This window comes from Strix uralensis, chromosome 4, assembly GCF_047716275.1.
Source record: "Strix uralensis isolate ZFMK-TIS-50842 chromosome 4, bStrUra1, whole genome shotgun sequence".
Lineage (NCBI taxonomy): Eukaryota > Metazoa > Chordata > Aves > Strigiformes > Strigidae > Strix > Strix uralensis.
The window spans coordinates 91547190-91567764 of record NC_133975.1 but is presented as its reverse complement, the minus strand read 5'-3'; the positions used below and the strand labels follow the sequence as shown (position 1 = coordinate 91567764).

Below are 20575 nucleotides of genomic sequence, written 5' to 3'. Positions count from 1 at the left end.
GCCTTGAATAAGTATAAGATACCTTAAAATGCTGACTTAGGTGCAAGCTAGGCCACATCGAAATACCGCCGGAATATTCAAAACATGAAATTGTTTAGCAAATGAGTATGCATGCTTTTATACAGAACTCTAGATCCCACTATTTCCCCTTAAGTTGCTAAGAAGTAAGAAAATGTTATGATTAACACATGGACAAGATAAGAACAGACTTGGAAAGAGGCCATATACCACACATCTCAAAACTTCGTCTGAAAGAAAACATACCTTCAGTTTGTAAGTACAAAGGGCTTAAAAATGAGACATTATAAAAGGTTTTGAATTTTATTCAAAACAGTTAGGTTTTACCTTTGATGCAAAGGACACAAAGAGGACGCCATCAACATCTTCAAGGTCCGGCTTAACATCTGGAAGGACACTCCCAGGCCCCAGAGAGGTGTTCTTGCTCGTTATTACAGTTTTCCCTATACCTTTAGGTGGTCGACCAGCCTTGGAAATTTTCAGTTTCCGTGGCCTTCCTCTTTTAGTTGTAACTGAGGATAGGGTGTTTTGATTGCTACCAGAGCCTTTCAGGGACACAGGATTCTTCAGTATGCCAGGCCTTTTTCTTCCACAGATCTCTTTAGCTGAAAAGTGACAACCTACTGAGCCCCTGAGATTAAAATTAGCTGATTTGGATAGAGCCCACTGGGTCTCTCTGATTGAAGAGTATTTCTGTGACATTTTACTCCCAGAAGATTGTTTTTTCATAACTAACTCCTCAGTTACAGCGGCTGTGCCTGAGCAAGAGCCTTTGTGATTTTCAAAACACACAGGAAAGGAGTCCAGTACTGCACTCAAAGGGGATTTATCTCTCTTGCAAGGGGAAAGCATGGTCTGCGGCAGCTCAGATATCTTTACTGTGCTCTTTGTAACTGCACAAGGTTCCAAATAGACCACAGGCATCTTCCCACTATCCAGTTTTAACATTTTTGCTTTGGCAACACCTGAAGGACTGGTTAGCATACGCTTCCTAGACCCGAATTCTCCATCAATTCCATCTGTTTCACCGCGTCTCATCAAGTGTTTTTGTAGGACGGGATCATCATCATCAGTGTTGGAATACTCATCAGTTTCTTCTTCTGTGTCTTCCTGTTTCACACTTACTCCCTGTGTGCAAATAGTTGACTCATAGTCATAGTCATCTAATGGTTCCTCTTTGACAACTACATTGAAGTGCCCATTTGGGTCCAGTGGGGATGCCACACGGGAACTGCTTTCATAACTGCTAGCAATGGGACTGGGGTGAGAGGGAGGAGACAAAAACAAAACACAAGATCTTTATCAAATCTCTTCCTTTACTGAAATTCCATCATCTCCCATAATCCTTGGTTACATATTGTAAAAAACTTCCAAAATGCTCCAAGACATGAGTCTGCTAAATAAGCTGTCATTTACAAGCTTACATTTTTAGAAGCGCTCAAAAAAAAAAAAAAAAAATCGCCATATTTAAAAGCAATCCAACTTCTTATCTGAAGGCAGCAGCACAATTTCCTTCCCTAGTAATATCTGGGTGACATTTACACTTTTTCCTATTTGAGACTCGGCGTGAACTCATGCTAAGCTAGGTTTTAAATGCTCAGAAGTGTCCTTAGTTTGCTGTGTATCTCATTAAGTCACCATACTAAAGCCATTGTGCTTGCAAATGAGCAGCCAAGTGAGCACTTAATGCACTTCAGTTTACATGACTTAACTAAAACTTTAGTTAATTCATCCTGAGGCCACATACAGACAATTCCTAAGTTCAACTGTTGTTCAAACGCTTACAGAATGTTAATATCCTATGAATTGTAATCCATCTTCCACTAAGTCTGAGTATTAACCTAACCAGAATTTGACAAACCATGCATTAGATACTGAAGACTAAACGGTACAGCCAGTTACACTCCAATGATGGGCTTCTTTGAGGGACAGACACATCAGTCAAAAAATTGCAGTCAGCAGTTTTAAGCGCATCAGAAGCTGGCTCCTCGTCACAATTTCAAATATAACTTGACATGAATTTTAATATCTTATACATAAAGGGGATATTGCTTTACATATTGTCTATATGTGCGTGTGCATTTTATTATTATTATCCATCTCCCCAGCTTTAAAGAATGACTGAGCCCCCGGCTGGGGTTGAGGGAGGGGAAGATGTGGAGGAAGAGGCTGCTTTCGCCTTGTGTAGACTGAGGACATACTTAAGGGAAAAAAGCTGGGACACACAAGAGTCACAACATGGAGCTGGAAGTCTCCACCTCCTAAAGAAAGACTGCAGTGTTAAATTAGGGAGCAGACAGTCAAGACACAGATTTATACATTTACATATAAAATTCCTAAGCACAAGACAGAAACTATCCAGAAAACCTGATGTAATTCAGAAGGACACTAAGTAACTAGAATTAAGCTTGAAGGAGAAACCTGCTTTGTGAGGGAATAGCAGGCAGCAGGCAAGTGGCATACCAGTCTTGTTTTGTCTGCTGTCTTCTCTGGCCAGTGAGTTTCCTATTAGAAAGTTTCTAGCTTTCATTTAATTAAGAATGTCAAATGTAAGATTAAAAAGCCTTTCTTCTTCAGTGAGTTTACTGTGAAAGAAATTCTAAGACAGTCCACTTGTAGGTTATGGGCAACTCAAAACCCTGTCACATTACAGCTAGAGGTTCTTTCAGTACAGCAGATCCACAACTGCAGTGAATGCTATTAAGAAGATCCAAGTCATCTGCTCCTCTAACTTAAAAGTCTCTAAAACAGAGAGACAAAGAACACTAATAAATTTTCTGGCCAGGAATAAATTTCTCATGTAAGTTCTACTGTTTCTAGTTGGAAGCCCAGTAAAGCCTGGACTTCTCTAGCCATTTTCCTTTACCTACTGCAAGACGTATACTCAAGCTAAGGATTACCTTTCTGTTAGGGATCTGGACAGTATCCAAACCAAAGAAGCCCTGCTGTTAAAAATGACGTTTTCAGACACAAATGCTATTTCACTCTGTATATTGCAACTGTAAGCCAAACAGTGACAAGAGAGAGGTATCACCCATGTATGCATATTTATGAGAAAATCAAGTATTTGCACTAAATGCTGCACAGCATTTTTCTAGATTTTTAAATTCAGATGCAATTATCAACTTTTCAAACAATAAAAAAGTTGCTTTTTAGCACTGAAGTAATTTCAGTTGGCCCTTAGTTTGTGAAATTACGTGCAACATAAGCAGTCACAGAAACTTCTCTCCCTGTATTCTATGGGAAGATGAATCATGCAAGTTTGTCCTCTCAAAATCCTTGGCTTAATCTGAGATCAGGGAAATGGTGAAATAATGTCTGGAGTAGCTCTTTCTTTGCCTGATATGCAACAATGCTCATATTTAAGCAAACTTCTTTGTACCTTAAGCAATGTACTTGGTACCCTCACAATAAAGCAATAAAAGCAGACAAATCGCTTTCTTGGGTTTTGCCAAATGAAAAACTATTTAGCTGCTAATTTTTTGAAAGTACTAATATATATGAAGGTTTGGGGTTTTTTTTAGGTAGACCATTTTAAAATATACCATGGAAGAAAAGAAATCTGATTTCTTTTGGAATTAATCTAGCAATCTGTGGCTGAGGTTTGAACGATGATCACTACTTGCCTTCCTCTTCCAAAAGGAAGGTCAGGAAGGAAGAAAAGTAAACTGTCAGACTAAACACAAGACAACTAAATTAGAAAAACAAAGACACTTGGAGCATTAAAAATCCCACAGTATTTGTATTTTTGATGCAGGAAGTTCAAAAGATCTTGGTACATTATTCTATAAGACTTAAGAACCACTAAAGTTTGCTTGTGGTTCCCTCCATGGCCCAGGCTTCAGGCATAAGCATTCCTACAAAGGCTCCCACAATGCAAATTAAACATTTATTTTCTTTACAATACACCCGATGAAACTAAACATACTATCAGGCCACAGAAAAAAAAAAAAAAATACTACTTTGTATAAAGGAAATAGTCCTTTATTTCCAAAGCGCACCAATAACTCAAGATTAAAATTCTTCTCAGGTATATGTAACCTCTTACACAGTTCCATTCCCAGAAAAGTCAGAAAAACTGGGCACTGGTGGGAAATATGCACTACAGCACTAGGAACTCCACTTCCTTTAGTGAACGTTATCTAAGAGGAAGCAGTTCCCAACTTCTGACTCTCACTCAAGTCTAAACTCAGCAGAAATCACTACCCTGCATAAAAGCAAGATAACGCCTATCAACTACTAGTAATAGCTTGTCTAAAACAAAAAAAAAATAATTTGCCCAGTCTTCATTAATATGCAAGTATTAATATGTCTAGTTTGATAAAGAAAAATGTCACTCACTCAACACTGTCCTTGAAAGGCTGACATATTTATGAACAATCTCAATTGCATGACATGAAAACATTGTGAACAGATCGGAAGGAAAAAGAACTGATGTGAAAAAACTCCAGCACATAAGAATTCAGTTCTGACATTTCTTGGAGATTAATTTTTCTCTTTCCAAGTACAGAATCTGACTTTTTCACCTAGATTACAAAAACATAAAACAAAAGTTGGACAATGCTTGAGAGTAGTTCTAGGAGAGTGGTAACATTTATTCATCAAATGATACATGTTTCCAAACCCGGAATAGACAAAAACTCTTTACAGTCTTTCCCCCGTCTGTGCAGCTTTTAGCACATTTCAGAGACAAATTGTCTTGGAGATAAAACCAGGGAAGGTACTGCCAATTTGCATCATCTGTTCTTAGGGAAGGTCCTTGAGTCCTTAAAACAATGATTTTTGTTCCTTGGTAAAGAAGGGAACCAAAATCTCCAAGGTGTCCTACTGAAACATTTCTCCAAGTAATTTGCTTCAATGACCCTCTTCAGGCAAACCAAATTATCAAACTTTTAACTTTTTCAACTGCAGCTGACCCCAAGGAGAAAAAAATATCACTTTAAAGACAAAATAAATGTTTCAGTAATTATTTTCAGAATTTTACTGTTTTACTTCCAATATGGAAAGTTATCTAAACACTTCTTCATGCTCTATCCTTAGGAACTAAAGAAAGCCCACCCTCTCTGAAATCAGCATACTTTCAGTCTTCAAGATGGGTTTCTCTACAATTTACAACGTTTTTGGAGAATATAAGAATATAAGAATATATATAAAATACTGCAGAAGAAAGGTTAGGGCACTCTAGATCACAAAACAATTCTAGTATTCTTAAGAATTATTACAACTAAACTCAACAGTCTCAAAGAACAGAGAACTGCGGTTTGTTTTTTTCAGTTACTCAAAAGGCAAGGAGATGCTTTCCGCAAGGAAAAACAAACAATAGAGCAAACCTCTGTCTGCTCTAAAACACACTGAAGTAGTAAAGTAATGCAGCTTTGAAATAAACTGCATAATTATGTCATAAATACAACTTTTTTTCCTCTAAGAACTGACTTCTAATTACACTATTAGCATCATCCTAATATCCTGTAGTTAAATAATTTCTTGGTGTACTATCTACATAAGGCTGCTTTGGTCACTAAATCTTTGGCACATTAAGTCTGGTATTCACAGACAGACATGAAGAAACATGGTAGGAGAGAAACCTCTTTTTTTTTTTTAAAAAAAAAAATCACTTCTTCAGGTTCGAAGTGTTTCTAGCACCCTACCACCTCTTGACACAGATTCACTAAATCTGCTCTATTCTATTGCTTTTGGAAACTAAGTGAAAGTGCAGTAAAATAATTGGTTTTGCCAGGCTTGCTCTACCAACATGAGCACTTACTCGTTAGCCGTTTATGGGTGGGCTCCCAACATACACTAGATTGCTTTACTACTGTTTGCGTGATATGAATAGAATGGTTCAAAAAGCCAATACTGGGTAAGTACGTAGACATAAAATTACTATGGAGTACATTAAGGCCTGAACAGTCTAACCATTAATCTGAAGTACTTCCCTAGGTGCAGATTCTCTCGCCTCACAGCAAACATGAGGCAACTGACAACCAACAGGCAGGCTACCTCATACTACTTTGTGAAATAAAAGAATTCATACAAGCAATTATTGACAAAACAGTGGCATGCTGCCAGTTACAACTGCCTTGTAGCAATCCCTACACATACCCAACCTAAATACCCATAGATACCACGCATCCTCACCCATCCGCTAAGGAAAACTGAGGATATAGAGACTGCATGTCACTGTGGTAAGCAACTCTAAAAAGAAAGGCAACGTTCTGACTGCAATGTGCTCTGTTTAAAACTCTGAAAAATTAAACCAAATCTTCTAAAATGCTAAGAGAGTTAAGAGAAATCCCTCAACACTTCTTTGCAAAGGGAGTTAAAGCAACATAGGAAAAAATACTGAACACTTACACTCCTTAGGCACATTAGGAAGTCCAGACTGAGGACAGTTTAAGCAAAGAAAAGCTTTTAATAATGCTAAGTGTTTTGCCATCTCAGGTCAGGCAACCTTTAGCTGTAAATCTGTATACTGAGCATTTTATTATTTAATGTTTCACCAAACACCCCCCTCAACCAGTACTTGTGCTAAAAATAGAATGTTAACCCACCTTTCAGAGACTTCTTGTTTCAGCTTTGGCATATCACCCGAAGACAGGTCAGTGTCCAGGACACCCAGGAAGTCCCTTTCTGCATTAAAGGACTCTTTGTCCAGATCAATGTCTGATGGGTTTTGACCAATGAATGAAGAATCTAAAGTTCTCTGATGAAAATCTAACACATCAGCTTCAGCAGGGTGACCATGAATGCTCGCGGCGCTAAGAACACCGCCGCCTTCCAATTCCAAGTTACTGTTTTGTTTCACATCACGCTGAGGTCGACTATTCAACCCATCATCTCTGAATCCTTTAGCAAAAGGATTGTAATCTATTTTCAGACGGGTAATCTGGATGTTCTGGTAGGCTGTAACTGCAAAGAACTCTGTCTGTGGAAAGGTAAACGTGTGGACATCAGGGCCATTGAGCTGAATGACTTCTGTGGCTTTGTCTGCAGGCACCAAGTGAAGTCGTGGCAGGTAACGGTGCATGGAATGCAAGATTATATGTCCCTCCTGGTCCAGGGTATTGTTGGTAAGCTTGAGTTTGTAGAAGGATACCGGCTGGTGCATCCAGTAGTAGCCAGTGGAGGGGGATGCTGGATGAATAAACACTCGCCCGAGAACGTGCGGTTCTGCCCTCCCACTGGGCTCCCACAATTGGCCGTTCCATTTGTATCGGTGATTGTCCACAGGGGATATGTCCATGACTAGGATGTACCTCCGATAGACATCCAGACCTGCAATCCAGTATCGGCAGTACGGGAACATGCGCCTCCCCTGCTTCGTCAGAATCATTTCTGTGTTGCGATGGTAGAATTCATTCCACATGCTGTTGTTATCTAGGGTGACAGTAATACCCCCCGAGACACATTCAGCTGGGAGGCAGGTCTTGACTTTGGGTTTTATTGGAGTTGATACACTGCTGGCCAGAGCACAAGCATCACGGTTTGCTACTAGGATTCCCTGGTCAGCTTTACCGTTTCCCTGCGGCTGTTTCAAGATGACAAAAAAAGCAGGTGCTGCACCAGACACAGTCCCACCATCCCGGCTACCCAAGACAATCTGCTGTTTCTCCATGTTGAGTGCTCTTGGAAAGCTCTCAGATCAAACGCAAATTCTACACAGTGCTGATAATCTTCTAGGTGTGTTCACCATTCTGGAAAAAAGGAAAACCCAGTTAGAATTATTCAAATACAGCCTAAGAAAGTAACTAAGTCTCATGTGAAATCCTTTCTCCAACAGTTTTCCACATTAAAAGCTTAAAAGATAGTCAGTACTGTAAAATTGAGCACAATCAGGATATATCAAATCATGGTTGCCTGCCTGTGTGTATATATTTTAGGCCTTACAGCCACAGGGGCTATGACACCTTTAAACTGCATTTTCATATAATGCCTTGCTTGATATGTCAAAGTGCTCTTTGTTCTCGTATTGCCTCAACTCTTCAGATCATTTGGTTAACAAACAGCATTTGGTAAAACCTGCAGAAGCTTTAAAAAGAGCAAATGGCACATCTCTGACACAAAGGCAGAAGGCATTTGCTCCTGCCAGAAAGAAAAGAGTTCCCAGAGGTCCAAGACTTTTCAAAAATGAAAAGGGGGAAGGAAAAAAAAAAAAAGTTAAAAGATTTTTCCCAAATTTCTTTGTTGAAAAAGACTGTGTGTTGGGATTTCTTTGCCTGTCCCCCCCAACCCAAAGAACTTCTAAATGTGTGTGGAAGACAGAGACAAAGAATAAAAGGAGGGGGGAAAAAAGTTCAGATGGATAAGCTTTGGAGAAAAATAGACAAACTAACCCCCCAAAAGGCCATGCAGCTAAGATTAAACGGATGGATGCGAAGCACCAGGCAACCTTAGCTACCTCTATCTTCTAAATTATGGAAATAATTTAAATCGAGTAAGAAAACATTTGTACTGTTATGACTAGCCTAATCACTGTTTAGGGAACTAAAAAAGTTACCTTTATCTGCATATACAGAATTCTACTTTTGTGTGTCTACCTCACAAGTTAAGCATTATGTCAACTCTCCATCAAAAGATCATAAACAACTTAATTTTTCAAACAGCCTGCACATTTCTGAATGTGAAAATTTAAAGTAAATGCTTCTGGTAACTCACAAGAATGCCATTCCCACATTCAGATGCTCGTATCTTGATCCTTATTATATACGGAATACACCACTGACAAAAAAATGATCGATTCTTGTATCAAGTGTCTAGTTGGTGCGAACCAAAGACAAGAGTGAATCACCATCACTAGGAGTTACTTGCTTGAAAATAATCATATTCCTTTCCAGAAAATTAACTCAAATTCACAAATTTCAAGTGAACTAGGTATTCAATAAGAAGTATTTATTTTCTTAGGATTGGGTTACTGTAAGAGGAAACACTCCTCTGTGCAAACCAGCTGCCACATGCATGTGGGAAATGACCTCAAAGCTCAGGAGGCAGCCAACTTATACTCCATGATAAATGCTCTTGACACCTAGGAAATACGAGACACCTACTTCCACCCTTTAAACTTTGCACTTTAAAGCTCCGTGTAAAAGTTAAACCAGAGGAAAAACACAGAACTGTTCTCCACGGGTTTTGAGATCTGTTTAAGGTACAAAATCTGGTTTTCAGTTTTGAGGACTAAACACCCACAAAGACACCCACAACCACCCACCCAGCCACCCAGGACTACTTAATAAGAGTCTAGAACACAAAATGAATTAGCTGTTCAAAATCAGCTTCGTATTTTCTATTTTAAGAATGCTGCCCTGCTTTTTCAACAGAGCACATCTGAAGTCCCAGCAACACAAAAACCTATCCCCCAAAAAAGCCTTTTCATGTTCATCTATAAAAACACAATAGAAGTAGAAATCTCTATTAAAAATCAGATAGATGGAATGGGGAGAAAGAAACCACATCCTAAATGGCATGTGATTTTCCACCAACTTATCCTCTCTCTATATACACACAGCATGTTTATACGTATATTCAACGTGCAATCATCAAGTGAGTTCACGTTAATGCTGTGCAACATACATCAAGACTGTATTAGCTCATGAAGGACATACACTATCAAACTGATTTCAAGTCTGGTTTCAGATATGCAGAGAGCCTGTAACTTTAAATTTACCTGAGGTAGAACTTACACAGGCCAGAAATAAATTCAAAAAAGCTCAACAACCATGCATTCAGCAAAAATTCTATGCATACAAAGAGCTACTGAGTCACGGTTTCTGTTTTCCAACACTTAAAAAGTTCTTACACGGTGCTCCTGTAGTTATTTCCACCATAAGCTCCACTCACAGTATCAAGTCAGTTTGAGATGTGTGTGGTTACAACGTGATTATGTGCAATTACAGTAGCCAAAAGCTACATTATTTCAGAACTAACACGGTCTGTTACAAGAAACATTTCACACGTTTTATTACACTCTGTCAAACACACTAGCCTGTTTTATTATGGCGTGGAGTTTCTAATCCAGTATTTCAAGGAAAATGTGTATATTTGTGGAAGTTGAAGGTTTAATCAGCTTCGGATACTTCACTCCTCTCCCCATATGCAGATCTTATATTTGAGAAGCAGCATCGAACTAGACAGCAGTGGCCAAAAATACCGAGAGTTGCACTGAGATGTGCTAAAAGCAGGAAGATAATCAGATGTGAAAAAATCTGGGTTTTCTAAAAAAAAAAAAAAAAAAACACAACACAACACAAACCCGAGACAACAAACCCCCAACCTCCCAAGCTGCAAGGAGCGGAGTGAGGTCCCGGGCGCTGGCCGCTCCCGCCGCGGGGCCGGTGACGCCCGGCGCTGCCGCGTGAGGACAGCCGTCAGGCGGCGGCGACCCGCGGCACAGCCCGCCAACCGCAGCCGAGCTGCCGGCGGGAGCCCGGCGCCGGGTCCAATGACAGCGAGCGCTGAACGCGCGGCGCTGCCGTTCAACGCCGCGGCAGCGGAGCGGGGCCGCCCCGGCCCGGGGAACTGCGCCCGGTGCGGCGAGAGGCGGACGCCCCGCCCGGGGCAGGTGGCGTCACGGCCACGGGCCGAGCGGCGCACTTGTCGCTTTTAATGCCCCTCCCCCCGCCCCCCCCCGCTGCGCCGGACGGCCCCCGGCCGGAAGCCTCGGGATGGGGGCAGGCAGCCGCCGCCGCCGCCGGCAGCCGCTCGGGCCTTTCCGGGAGCGGCGGGGGCCGGACCCAGCACGGCCTGCGGTGGCTGGTGGAGGCGGAGGGACCGGCGCACGTGGGGAAGCCGCACCGCTCTTCGCCGGGGACCCGCGCGGCCCTACCCGGCGCCAGGGGGGCGGCGCGGCGCCGCCGGCGCTCCCGAGGCGGCGCCTCGCGTCGCCACCGGGGAGCGGCCGGCGGGCCCGGGCCCCGTCGCCTCGTGGCTACGCCTGGTGTTAATTTTCGCAGTTCGAGAGGCAGGCGGGAGGCGCGGGGGGAGGCGCGCAGAGCTCGCGCGCGGCGCCAGGAGCCGGCGGCGCCAACCCCCCCCGCCCCTCCGCCGCGGCGGCGCGCCCCCGCTCCCCGGCAGTTACCGTGCGGCGAGGCGAGGCCAGCGGCCTCCCGCTTCCTTTCTCCTCACGCGGACCGTGTGTCCGCCAGCTGGGGACAACGTGCGTGCGCACCGCGGTGACATCACCGCGCCGCAGCGCGCGCAGGCGCGCCGCCAGCTCGCGCCTCCCCTCCCTCCCTCCCGCCTGCCCGTCACGTGCCCGCGCCAAGCGCAGGGGCCCGGCCCCGGCCCCGGCCCGGCCCCGCGCAGCGCCGCGCGCGCGGAAGCTTCTCGAACGGGCGCGGGGGGTTTCGAGGGCCCGCGGCGGCCCCGAGCGGCAGCGCCGCCGCCCCGCCCGGCGAGGCGCCCGGCTGCACCGCTCCCCCCCCCGCGGCGGAGAGGCCCGGCCCCGCCTCAGCTCACGGGCCTGGCCCGGGGCCCGCCGGCGGCGGGGACTCCTCCCGCACTGGCACACGACGGCCGGGGGGCGGCGCCGGCGGGACACGCGCCCGGCGGCCGCCCGGGCCGGGCAGAGCCGAACCAGCGCCGCGGGGCCGGCCCCGGCACAGCCCCGCCGCTCGCCGGGCCCCTCCGCAGCCTCGGCGCGCCGCGGGCGTTAAGGCAGGCCACAGCCGCGCCGCCCTCCCCCGGGCGGGGGCCGCCTCCTCCCTCCCCGCTGCCCCGGGAGAGCGCCAGCCTTCCCCTCGGCAAGGGCGAGGGACACCCCCCTCCCCGCCATTCGAGACACGGACGTGGGTACCCGCCCCTCCCGCCTCCCCGGCGAGAACCCTCAATCGCCGAGGTACCGCGGAGGCGGGGATCAGCGTTAGTCTCCCTCCTCCGGCGCTAGTTCTCACCCATCTGCCAAAGCTCCAGTCAGAATTTGGCTCTACACCGCCAAGCGCCCTGTGACACTCGGGCAGACAACACAGACCGGTCAGACCGTGCCCCAGGTAAACCCCAGGCCTGCCGTCCCCTCCGATGTTAGGCAAACCAGGCAACGAACAAAACCTGGCTTAGCACGGTCTTGGCATAACCGTACCCGAGTCTTCCCGCCCTCGGCACCTCACCAAGCACACCACGCCTAGACTTGGCAGTCCTTCGCATGTCAAGAAAATCACACTTTGTAAACCAGGCACTTCTGAGAATAAGCCCACTAAACCAGAATTCTGAATCTGAAGGGAATTCACACCAATACGCAGCATGGCTGCAGGTGAACACCTCCGTGAAGCCCCCTGTCCCCCTTTCTTCAGTTAAGGATATTTATTTTACAACACTGCATCCCCTAGTAAAGGGCAGATACTTACACAGTGGTGCCAGAAAGCCATGGCATCAGAGTTGGTAGGCTGAGACTAAAGCCTACCGCCACTGTACACCAGAATTTTGTACTGACTGCTGCCTACTGCAGGTGGTAACTTCACTAGGGCTGCTCCTCAGCTTAACACAGTCGTGCCTTTGCTGTTAGGATGCAGAAAATGGGGCAAAACAAGAGCAACATTATGAAGGCCAGCACCCCTTTGAAGGTTTCTTGGCAACAGAAGTTTATGCTGGGGGAGATCATCTTAGAAGCATGTAACTGAAGAAAATACACTTTTAAGACACTTGAAAAACATCCATCAAAACAGTAACATAAATAGGTATGCAGGAGATGACCATGAAGTTGTTTTTTCACTTTTAACTAGGAGAATGAACTCAGGCTAAAAAAAACCTGTACACATTCACTGTACAGAGAAACTACTGAAATACAAAATTCTGCAAATATCAAAGAATGTAAGATTGTGATTTTGCAGTTTATAAAGGAGGTATGGACAGAGGCAGAAGGGAAGCTTTAGCCCCATTGTGCTGGGTTTGGCTGCGACAGAGTTACTTTTCTTCATAGTACCTGTCATGGGGCTGTGCTTTGGATTTGTGCTGAAAGCAGTGTTGATATCTCAGGGATGTGGTTACACATGAGCCAAGGCCATTTCTGCTCCTCACCCCACCCCACCCCACCAGTGAGTGGGCTGGAGGGACACAAGAGGTTGGGAGGGGACACAGCCTGAACGGCTGACCCCAGGGATATCCGACACCGTGTGACATCGTGCTCGGCACATACAGCCGGGGGAAGGAGGAGGAAGGAGGGGGGACAACAACATTCGGCATGATGGCGTTTGTCTTCCCCAGTAACCGTTACATGATGGAGCCTGGCTTTCCTGGGGATGGCTGAGCACCTGCCTGCGATGCGAAGTGGTGAATCAATTCCTGTTTCCTTTGCCTGTGCGCACGGCTCTCGCTTTACCTGTTAAACTGTCTTTATCTCAACTCACAAATTTTCTCACTTTTGCGCTTTCGATACTCTTTCCTATCCCACCCAGGGCGAGTGAGCGAACGGCTGGGTGGGGCTCAGCTGCAGCTGGGATTAAACCACAACATCCACGTATGTAAGGTTGGCATGGTGGAAGGGAAACACCCCAAATGCTGCCAACAGCAGATTTGGAGAGAAAGAAAAAGGTTCAGAGGAATTAGAAGGAAGGAGATATCAAAAAATCAGAGCGATAGTATTCTTTTTGTTAAGGGTCATATCCAGCCATTTTCTAAAACAGCTTCACGTGACAGTTCTCTCAGAAGTTTCTCTTTTGCACAACAAAAAGTCGAGGCTAACAGCCATGTGCTTTCATGTTTCACATAGCAAATATGAAGTAAGGAATCAAGAAAGCATTCTAGTTTAGCTGTAAAGCCTGGGGGGGTGTGGGGGGGTGTGCAGCTCAACAAAGGAGGTGGCTCCTGGGGAAGCAGGGCAGTGCCACCAGCCCTCTGTGTGTGTATGCACATCTGTGTCCCTCTGAAGGGCAAGGTCAGGTGGGGTAGTGCCAGCCAGCCAAGAGAGAGACAGCACGTACCAGCACCCGGAGTGGGGCTCGGCCTCAGGGGCTTACATGGCCAGAAACCAGCAACTGGGGAGACTGGGACCCAGGAACCAGCTGCTGGGCAGACAGAGTGTCTAGGCCCAGCTGCTGGAGGGAATCTACCTTGTACATATATATACACATATACGTGTGTATAAAAACATACACACACACAGACACTCTCACTAGCAGACCTCCATCCTGCTCAGACAGGAAGGGGAGCAGGCTAGGGCTGTCGCTGCTGTCCGTGTGAGTATCCGTGCATCTGCCTGACTGGTGCAGCCAGACACATGTAAACACAGGCTCTACATGCTCCTGCCTATTGGGAACACATTTTCAGCCATGCTACTGGTTATACCTGCGGGCACAGAGCTGTGGCAGCCTCAAGCCTCAAGTCGGATCCAGCACAGCATTTCTCCCTTAATAAATTCAATCAGAAATAATTACACCAATTAAAAAATGAAGTCACATTGTCCAAGATTGATCAGGAATAGTCATACTATATCTACAGCAATCACATATTAGGTACAGCAGTCATTAAGTTTTAGGGTCACAGGATACATTGACACTCTATTTTGTGTTAAGCAGTATGTTCCTGAACAGTGCCAATACAGAAATAAGTCTTTCTTCTTCAGCAAGAGGGCCATTTTGTATGACTAAGAGCAGCTGCACAGAACTGAATAGCAGACAGCGCCACGTTCACAGCCCACAAGCCACATGTTCCAGTGAGGGTAAGAGAAGCAACACCAGAGACTGTTGACATTGCCAAGGATTTTGCTATCATTTTACCTAACGCAGGTAGAAATCCTTGCCTGCAGCAAGAGCAGAACCTCTAGTTTATCAAGAGAACAAATTCACCAGTAGAAGTCATAGCAGTACCACAGATTCCCACCAGCTTAAGCAACCCGGTTCTGAGCAGCTTATAGCTGACAAGAAACAAGAGTACTGCAATAAAGAACTACGTCCCATTTAGATCAGTACAAACACCAGTTTTAAGGTCTTGTTTGCACCAATTGGCAGCGTAGAAATGAACTGGTTTGCACCAGCCCTCCATGACCAGTTTAACCAGTAATGCGATGGTCATTTTTGAAATGCTGAAGTTCACTATCAAGAAGTACCCTCTTCCTCAAAATGCTTCTTTCAAATATATTCCATGCTTTGCAGCGTCTTGAAAGCATGAACAACAGTCTTTACAAACTGTATTTCAGTATCCAGCAGATCACATTCCTTCTTTCAGTAATGCCTACAACCATGAAGCACCAGTTCAAGCCTACACACTACAAATAACACAGAGCCCGTAACTTTCACCACCCAGTAGCCCAGAGATTGCTAGTTGGAGCTGCAGCAAAAAAACGTGTTCTTCAGCTACTGTTATTTCTAACCTGTCTCAAAAAAAAAAAAAAAAAAAAAAAAAAAAAAAAAAGATTCAGTAACAGATCAGGAGCTGGAGGGTCACAAGGCCCGGGCCTTGCTAAAGATCTGTATATGGGAAAGCAACATGTTGCAGACATAGTTAAGCGGAACGTAACAGTTGCCAATGTGTGGGAAACATAAAAGAGATGTCGATTACATTTTTTGTTAGCAATCCCCTTTCAGTTTGAATACAAAGGCCTCTACTACACAAGTAGATACACGACAGGATATTTCTGTCATACAGTATACTTTGAAAGGCACTACTACTAGAGCATTACTGGAGCATAAAGGAGGCTTTCGGCTCTCAAATTCACTAGCTGAAACTAGACTCACTAGCTGAAAACAACAGCTATCAAAACCAGCTGTGCCAATGTAATACACCCACAGCAGCAGTCAGTCAGCAGAGCCTAGTCTACAGGTTTATTACTAACTATGGCCAGGCAGTCCTGACAATCATAACAAAGTCCCAAATTCTGGCCGTTAAAAAAAAAAAGAAGAAAAACATTTCAAAGACCTGAAAATCTAGTGATGTTATAGTCAGAAGTGTTGTGCAATGTGCACATTAGAAGGGTTAAAATACAAAACTGTACTTTCCTTAGCCAATGTTTTGCCACTTTGGACAATGATTAACACAGTAGCACCCTGCAAGAAAATCTGTTAATTCTGAAACTCTGGGTTGGATTAAACTGCCCACAGAAAGGTAACCTAGTCCCATCTTCTATACCATAACTGGTCCCACTGGCCTTCAAGTGCTTCTCCAGAAGAGTATCAGCCTCCCAGAGCTGAATGTTTGCTCTACATAGATGTCTCCAAGAACCTGCAGTATCTACAACAGCTCCAGACCCCTGCCCTCAGGCAACAGAATCCCAGCCCAAATCCACTTTAGAAAAAGTTTACATCATTTTGTTTATGATAGAGAAGTATCTTAAGTCCTTCTTTTAGGTACAGCAAGGAATCATAATCCAGTGTCAAGAAGATTAAGGGTGTTAACTGGTGGCAGAATCTAGCTAAAAAGTGTGAGATTAAAAAAAATTTATTGCAAGAAATGGACTGTTGCAGGGGGAGGGGAAAAAAAAAAAAAAAAGAGGAGCAAGAAATCTGCTTTTTCAGATTTAGGTTTTCTTGATGATGCAAACATGTTAGAACACGTGCTCCAGCCGCGCACAGAATGCGCTATCCCCACAGCAAGTATGACACAGCTCGTGCTGTGCACAGATTTCAGCCCAGAGCATTCCTTTATACTAAAACCAAATTCACTTAATTACTTTATACTAAAAACAAATTCACTTAACACTCAGAGCCCTGACTATTGCAGGATGAATAGATGGTAGTTCAGGAAGTGCTTCATCAACTGTCAGCTGCAGCCCTGCAAAAGCAGCGGCTTCTGTTGGAGGAACAGAGCAAACACTGCAGGGGCAGGAGGAGGGAAATACCGCTTCACCTCCCCAATACTAACACTTTGACACAAGAGTCCAAACTTTCAGTCCCCCAGAAAGTTGGTGCTTTGTTTAACAGCATTAATCCTGCGATGTACAGTGCACAGTATTCTCCATCTCCTGAGAGGTACCTGATCTTTGGGGAAATACAGAAATCTTCCCAAACACTGAAGACTGCACAATCCATTTATATGAAGTATGAACCACTGGTGAGAGGGCAGGGAGAAAAGCCAGTGTTCACTATAAATAACTGCTCTTTTTTATCTATATATTTTAAATGTTGAAATAATAACATTGTAATGTATTTTACATATTTTATCAGGAAGTCATTGATAAGCCCACTACTCATATATTCAATGATTACTGTAATTTTTTCAATATACTATTATTTCAGCTACTGAAAATTAAAAAAATAAAAGAATAAAGCAATGTTTTATGCTTTTTGCCACGCAACACTGGCAGAAACAAGCCATAATCAGCAGCAATAGCACCATTTTGATGAATTTCAGTCCCTTTATGGCCATCATTGAGGAAAATTTATCACATGCGCAAATCTTCAGCTGGGGATCTTGTCCACATCATAGGAAAAAAAAAAAAAAGAGCAAAAAGTAAGAAAATTCAGCAAAACAAGTCAGGCAAGTAAAAAAGCCCTCACCCAAGCTCAGGACTACGGTACGCATTCGGCTGCTGTCTTACAGCAATACTCATTGTTACAGATTCGCCAATGGCTCATCAAGTGAGAGCTGGCAGGGAACCTCCATTTCCCTTTTAAGTTATGGTAAAAAGGAGCACAACACCAATTAAAGTACCAGGATGTTGGTGATGGGTTACAGGCTTATATCTATCTTCATTATTGACTTATTGACTTTATCCTGTGGTCAGGCAGACCGCACCATATTAGCGGAAAGCACTGTACTGCAAGAGTTAGCAAAACAGCACGATGCCATCATCACAAGTACTTGTTTAACAGTAATTAGGTTGCTATCTTGCCATTCTCCAAATTGACTTTTCCTGAAGATAGTGACTGTAGCAATGAATGCAAACATTTTTACTGTAGATATGTTTTATCTGGCTCCCACATTTGTTTTCTGTCTTATGCTGTTCACATCCCTTACTGCCTTTCTGTTCTGGGCTTGATTTTAAAAAAAAAAAAAAAAAAGAAAAAAAAGACTTTCTTCTGGTTGCTTTCTTCTCACAACAAGCCTTCATCATTCTTCTCACCCTTATCATTCTCAGTGCATTCCTCCTTATCCAGTTCATAAAAAGATATATCAAGGCTTTATCATAAGTACTAAAACCTGCCAGAATCCAACAGTAAAAGCACATCCCACCTTTCTGTGGAGAGAGAAGAGCAACTCCACCACCATCATTTGATTCTTTGTTCTAAAGTCACCCAGTACTAAAAAAACAAACAAACAACACACACACCAAAAAAACCCCAAAACACACACCACACCACATTCTTAATTATGGAAGAATCAAGTAAGCCTTGCTGGTGCCACAGCTAATGGCACTGTTTCCTATGTGCATACCATGGCTCAACATAGATCCTCTGCTGTTTATGAAAAATCAAAGAGCCAACAGCCTCTTCGATGAGAGCTCTTTCTCATCCCTCTAGGCAGAGATCTATTTCATTGTGTTTGTAAAGAGAATGTCTTGGACTTCCCATTCCTTTGGAAATTACGTTTTAAAAAGCCAACATACACAACTACATACTTTGTAAGTGATCTAGCCGATTTGACCGAAATGAAGAAGTGGCATATGCTCAAAGAGAAACAATTTCATTTTTTTTTTTTTCTGGCAGGTGACCAAACAAGTTTATTCACAAGCAGGACTAACATTGGTTTTCCTCCAGTTGCAGCTTTCCCTCCCATGGCAGGCACAACAGCATCCGCACCAACACTGAGCTAACAGCAGGTGAGGTGAATAGTCTGCTGCTGCTAGATGGAATACATAAGAGAATGAGTGCTGCCTATCTCTGCCGGATTCAAGAACTATGTTTTTTTCCCCACAAACACACACACATGCACAAAAACGCTCATCCACAGCAACATTTTCCCGGCAGAATCAATTCCCCGCCCCAATTCTCATTATGGACTCCCAGGGAACCGTGCCCGAGGGCACTGAACAGGTGCTGCGGCCGCAGAGCCTGCAGCTCCATCGGGCAAAACACCTTAAAGTGGCAAGAGCGGTTCATCAGCCTGCCCTCTTCTTTACACACAGCCTTCGGTTTTCAAAGTCTGCTGCAACTTCACATCTTCAGGGCTTCAGCCCACTCCGTCGAATGCGATTAAAGACGACCCATGAGTCCAGATCCCACTGTGTCAGGAGTCCAGCAGTGTGACTGCGTAAGCTTTGATATCTTAACAGCTAGGCAAGAAATTCAAGCCACATTATTGGAAACCACTCACCTAACCAGGCTGATGAAATAACTGCTAACCCTCATGCCTACCAACTACAGACCGAGCTCGCTTTCCCATTTTTAAACCTCCTTTTCTCAACCAGCGCAGTACCTAAGGCCACCGACAGCCACTGAACCCAACACCGGCACTGCACCGCCCTTCCGGGACAGCGCCGTTGTTCGTTTATTCAGCTCCCCCGGGCGGGACCGGCCCCGACAGCCCCGGCCGGCCCTGCGCGCACTCCCGCCACACGAAGCCGCCTCCCGCGCCACGCAGGCGCGTCCTCGGCCCGCCGCCGCCCGGCCGAAACCTGGAAGATACCAGAATCACGGCGGGCGCGCTGCGCCAGGCGGCCGGCCGAGCCGCCGGGAACGGAGCGCGGGCAGGGCCCGGGGCGGGGGTGCGGGGGGGTGAGGGCGGGCACTGCCCCCGCCCGCCACCAACGGCCGCCTCACGCGACGTGCCGAGGCGCACGCGCGCTGCTGCGGGCCAGCGGCCGCCCTCGGGCCGCTCCGCCGGGCCGTTACGCTCCGCCCCCAGTCGAGGGGCCCCACAGCCGCCATTCCCCCGCCCCACTCCACCCCCTCAGCCACCCCGCCGTGGCGCTGAGCGGGCGGAGGGGCGGGCACGGCCCCCAGCACGGGCGCAGGTCCCCGGGAAAGGCTCTCCCGCCGGGGCGGGGCGAGGCGCGGCGCCGGCAGCCCAGCCCCGTCTCACGGCTGGCGCCGGCCACGCCCCCGCCGGGGGACGGTCCCCGGGAGCGCGATGGCTCTGGGAGGCGGCAGCTGCTCGGGCCCGGGCCTCACCCGACCCTTCCCGGCCGGAGAGAGCCCGGATGCGGGGCCGCGGGGCTGCCCCGTCCCTTTAACCCCCCCCCCCCCTCGTCAGGTGACCGCCAGCCATTGCCCATCCTCCACCGCCCGTCCGCGACCCCGGTCGAAGCGGCGCGGGGGCGGTCGAGGAGAGGGGCCGGCCCGCCCGTCCGCCGCTCCCCGCCGCGGCCGCCCCCAGCGCGCCTCAAACGCGGCCGAGAAGGAGGGAGCGCGCACGTGTGATTGGGCCGCCGCGTTCACGTGACGCGCACACCTCACGCCACCTCCTCGAATAAAACTTCAAAACCGGCGTTGGGGAGGGGGGAGAAGGGCGGGGGGGGGGGGGGGGAGGGGGAGAGGGGTTCGGCGGGCAGCGCCCCGGGGCGCCCGGCCGGCTCCTACCTGCCTCCCGCCGGCGGCTCCACGCGGCGCGGGGCGCCGAGCAACGCCCCGACCCACGCGCCCCGCTCGCGGCTCCTGCGGCCTTCGCCTGCCACGCGCAACCTCCTGCCGTCTTCATTGGCTGCAGCAGCCTGTCACGTGGGCCGCTCCCGTTTCTCCGGCCCCCTTCCTCTCGCCTC

At 46.5% G+C, this 20575-nt stretch overlaps 1 protein-coding gene across 18 annotated transcripts in view; it reads right to left on the bottom strand.

The window, feature by feature from the left end:
* The window catches only part of MGA (MAX dimerization protein MGA), a 63768-nt gene extending 43193 nt beyond the window's left edge, over nucleotides 1-20575 (bottom strand). For 12 of the 18 annotated variants that reach the window (XR_012628863.1, XR_012628861.1, XR_012628862.1 and 9 more), the window contains exons 1-4: nucleotides 11090-11210; nucleotides 9998-10183; nucleotides 6570-7712; nucleotides 346-1276 (exon numbers count right to left, since the gene is read on the bottom strand). Coding sequence is in view for 15 of the 18 variants with exons in the window: in XM_074867823.1 (XP_074723924.1) it covers nucleotides 346-1276; nucleotides 6570-7633 (1995 nt within the window). In the remaining 3 variants the exon portion in view is untranslated. Of the gene's footprint in view, nucleotides 1-345; nucleotides 1277-6569; nucleotides 7713-9993; nucleotides 10227-11089; nucleotides 11211-20396 lie in introns of those variants that run through there. The other 6 variants (XM_074867826.1, XM_074867824.1, XM_074867829.1 and 3 more) reach the window with 6 other exon arrangements.